Source organism: Elephantulus edwardii, unplaced genomic scaffold (genome assembly GCF_000299155.1).
Source record: "Elephantulus edwardii isolate Elephantulus edwardi_28Jun2011 unplaced genomic scaffold, EleEdw1.0 scaffold00029, whole genome shotgun sequence".
Classification (NCBI taxonomy): domain Eukaryota; kingdom Metazoa; phylum Chordata; class Mammalia; order Macroscelidea; family Macroscelididae; genus Elephantulus; species Elephantulus edwardii.
The window spans coordinates 15,849,766-15,853,860 of NW_006399779.1; the positions used below are offsets into that span (position 1 = coordinate 15,849,766).

Below are 4,095 nucleotides of genomic sequence, written 5' to 3' on the forward strand. Positions count from 1 at the left end.
CCAACTCTCTGATGCATAACAAGTGATTGCAAAGACCATGGCCTGTATCAGGCGTACCTTAGTCTCCAGAGAGACACCATTAGGCACTGTAAAATGGACCTGTCCTTTACCTGGGCCTATTTGCTTCCATTTTTTATTATAGGTTTCTAGATGATTTAGGTAAATCATGAGCTATGTGAAATAATCAAGTAAAATCTTTTGTGTGCAACAGATTTGCTGCTGCTGCCAGGGGAAGTGGAACAGGATGTCGGCTCCGATGCTTCTTCTTACATTCCTTCGGTATACCAGCTCCTTACCCCTGAAGTAAAGCCAAGGCCCATCACAGATGGAGTTGGCAGACCAGTGGAAGAGGTACTGCACATGAGATTCAGTGAGACAGAAGCAATGTTGATGTAGTAACTTGTGCTTTTATAATTGTTCTCAGATATGAGAAAACTTGTACGTTATGGACCCTTTCAGTGGCATCCACCTCTAACATATACATTTCTTTTAGACACACAGAGCATTTATGCTCTGATGCAGAAATTACTTTTTGTTTTGTAAAGTAAACTGTGCATTGCAGAGTTGGACAGTAACTAGGGATGGTAGAAAGGGAATTGATACCTTTGGGCTGTGGTGCTGGAGAAGAATGTTGAATATACCATGGACTGCTAGGAGAACAAGCAGGTTTGTCCTGGAGAAGGTGAAGCCAGAATGCTCCTTGGAGGCAATGATTTTGAAGCTTCGTCTGACGTACTTTGGCATGTTGCAAGGAGGGACTGGTCCTTGGGACTGGTCATGTTTCGGAGAGTGGAGGGGCAGCGCAGGAGAGGAAGACACTTGATGAGATGGATCGATTCTGTGATTGGGTGGTGGGAATGAGTGTGCGACTCGATGACACATAACAACAACAACAACAACAACAAAGCATGATGTGCACTGTGACGGTACTGTCTGGAGAAAAAGCAATGGAAGGGAAAGATGGTTTTCTCCTTTTCATTTGAACTGGCCCCTTTCCTTTGCATTATTGCTTCTTCTAAGGTCCTAGAATTCTTTTGTATTAATTAAGATAAAGCTAAACTATTCTGTAGCAGAGAATCTCGGTAATAATTCAATGACCAAAAAGAGATAAAAGTGTATTTCTCTTATGCAGCCATCTGAGATCGTTGTAGTGAGCGGGTTGTCCTTTTCCTTGGAGAGATTTAGTGACCTTGCTCATTCTCCCTGGATCTCCTCTCTCCATAGGGCATTCTCCTCCTCTAATGTCCCAAACCAGGCCACTGTCACACCTAGAGGGAAGGAGGATGAGGGCATGGGAATAGTATGCTTCACAAGACTCAGGACCCTTCGTTTATACTCCACATAGTGGGGCATCAGTCACAGGAAGTTGTTGGAGCCACTTTCTTATTTTCTTTTAATAACATCTGTAGGGCATTTCTTGGTAATTTAATCATTCACATGCCACTCTTGTCACTTCAAGGTATTCTATTATGGGGGTGATCATTCAATCAGACATATTCCACATACTTCAAGTTTGAATTGTCTTTTGCTGCTAGATCTTTTGTTTCCTGATGTCCCCAAAGTGCATCTGGGATGCCAGCAGACTCATCCTGGACTTTCATACTAGTCACCATATAAATGGTAGAGACAGTCACTGTTTTCTCTGATTCAGTGAGCATATGGCATAGTTATTTCTATCAAGAATCACCTTCTTTTAAAGACTTACTCACAATTTAGGTCGTGATTCTACATGGGACTGTGGAGTTGGTTCCTCCTCCTGTGTACAAGGTAACAAAGACCTGCCTGATGCTGTATCAGTCTCACAGCCGTTGCTGGGTTTGAGACCATTGTTTCAGCCCCTGTGTCACCACCTTGTTGAAGGTCTTAGTCCTTGCATTCACCCTATACTTTACTAAGCAGGGTATCCTTCTCCAGGAACTGGTCTCTCCTGAGTATATACTCTAATTACGTGAGTCTTGCCCTCTTGCCTTCCAAGAATGTTCTTCCTAGACCCCTTTGTCGGTGATTCTGTGGCAGCCCATGGTTTATTCATATCCTTTGCCAACTCCATAGTTCAGTGACATTAGTTCTTTATTCGTCATCCAGCTTTTATACACATACACATACACATACACATACACATACACATACACATACACATACACATACAGAGTGACTGAAAATACTGTAGCTTTGGGCAGATGTACCTTCATCCTCAAGGTGACATCTTTGCTTTTAAACACTTTAAAGAGGTCTTTTGATGCAGACTTGATCAAGACAATATATCTATATAGTGACTTAATAGGAGTATTATAGAAATTACTAGTTTAGTTCATAGGTTTTAAAAACAAGCTGGATAATATCTATCTGGAATCTGTTAAAAAATCAGGAATATGAGAGTTAAAATTCTGTATAGATGATTATATCTTTAAAAGGGATATAATTTTTTATCAGAAAATATAAACTTTTCAGAATGTTGAAATAAAAATGTATAAAGGGTGTTTGAATTGGTAAATGGACATGCCATAGATGAATATTGAATAAAAGTAACTTTTCAAAACTCTTTAGAAGCATAGTACTGTACCAACTCCTCCTTGGGTTAATAGCATTAATCTTATTTTAAAGCCTCCCAGTTCCAGTAAAAGTCCAAGATCATCATCAATTTCCAGCAAATCTACCCTGTAGGAGCCTTACAGAGGGCTGCTGTGGGGCTATGGCGGGTTGGTGCTTTCTGTGACTTCTGTCTCCAAAGATGAAAATGTAACCTAGATGTCTCCACTTCCTCTTAATTGCCCACTGAGAATGCATCAGCTCTCTGATACAAATCTCTGACATAATTCTTTGATAATGTGTTCATTGTTTTATCTATGCATGTTTTTCCTTCAGAGTTAAACATTTAAAGGAACTTTTAACTTAGTATTTGTGAACAAATTCTTGCCTTGGTTACTGTATTTTGGCAAACTTTAAAAGTTTTAATCAGCTGCACATTAGGAAGATTAAAAAGTTGTATTTTATGCTTTAAAAATCCATAGAAAAGAGAGTTTCCAGAAGAAACCTTTGCATGTGTTTTTTTTTTTTTAATAGGCGTGCTGTCCTCTTTTTCAAGTTCATAATGGACTCTAAAAATTTTCACCTATAGACAGTTTATTTACCATATCACTGGGTAAGATGGCCTCCAGCTAAATGCTGCCATTATTGATTTGAGCATTAAGCTCTGTTTTCTTTAATTTGCCGACGTGGCACCACGAATGAAAATGATTCCTCTTTTAACAGTGACTCTGCTAGAATAAGTCACATGGAGCATTGGAAGGATGCTAGCAGTTCTCTAATAGTGCACACATTCCATTCCCCGAGAGGCTAGAAAAAGATTTCAATTAGATTTGAAATTGGACACCTGAAATCCACATATTTCTCTCAGCTCCTTAGGCAAAAATAACAAGTTAATAACTTAATTCACAGTTGCTTTTTGTTTGGTAACAGGGGATTTTGAGTTCCATTGCACACATTTTTATTTCTCTTTGAAATAAATCAGAATTTCAGCTTGTAACCTAAAAACTTATCAATCTTCTATCTTAGAATCCTAAAATGAACCTAACTTGAGAGAATTCCTCTATCTTGCCTGACAGTCAACAGATGAAATACTTAAATACACATGCAACATGACTCAATTTTTCTGTAACGAAAGCATCTAGTCCATGAATATATTTTTTATCAAGAATAGATCTCAGTGATTTTTTAATGTCACGTGGTTTATTATGCTTCTCTTTTCCAATTGGACAGGATGAAAATAATTTTTCTTTTTTTTTTTTAAATAATTTTTCCTAATCACTTTCTTGATAAGAACATAAACCGTTTCCCTGGTTCTCCCCATTCTATTAAGAAGATGCTGGTGATGTTTTCAGAATACCTGCTTACTGTCCCTTCAGATGTACATGCCCCATCTTTTGGAAGCCTTTAAATTTATTCATATGTCACTTTTTCAAAATCAGGAAAGGAGTGCATCAGGGATGCATCCTGTCTCCATACCTTTTTAATCTGTATGCAGAATGGATCATTCGGGAAGCAGTGCTGTATGAGGAGGAATGTGGCATCAGGATTGGAGAAAGACTCATTAAC

General features: G+C 38.6%; 1 protein-coding gene across 1 annotated transcript in view; it reads left to right on the plus strand.

The window, feature by feature from the left end:
• Positions 1-4,095, plus strand: part of LOC102848618 (chromosome unknown open reading frame, human C11orf74) — an 80,906-nt gene that overhangs the window by 69,971 nt on the left and 6,840 nt on the right. The window contains exon 5 of the mRNA XM_006883791.1: positions 212-351. Coding sequence (XP_006883853.1) covers positions 212-351 — 140 coding nt within the window. The remainder of the gene's footprint in view (positions 1-211; positions 352-4,095) is intronic.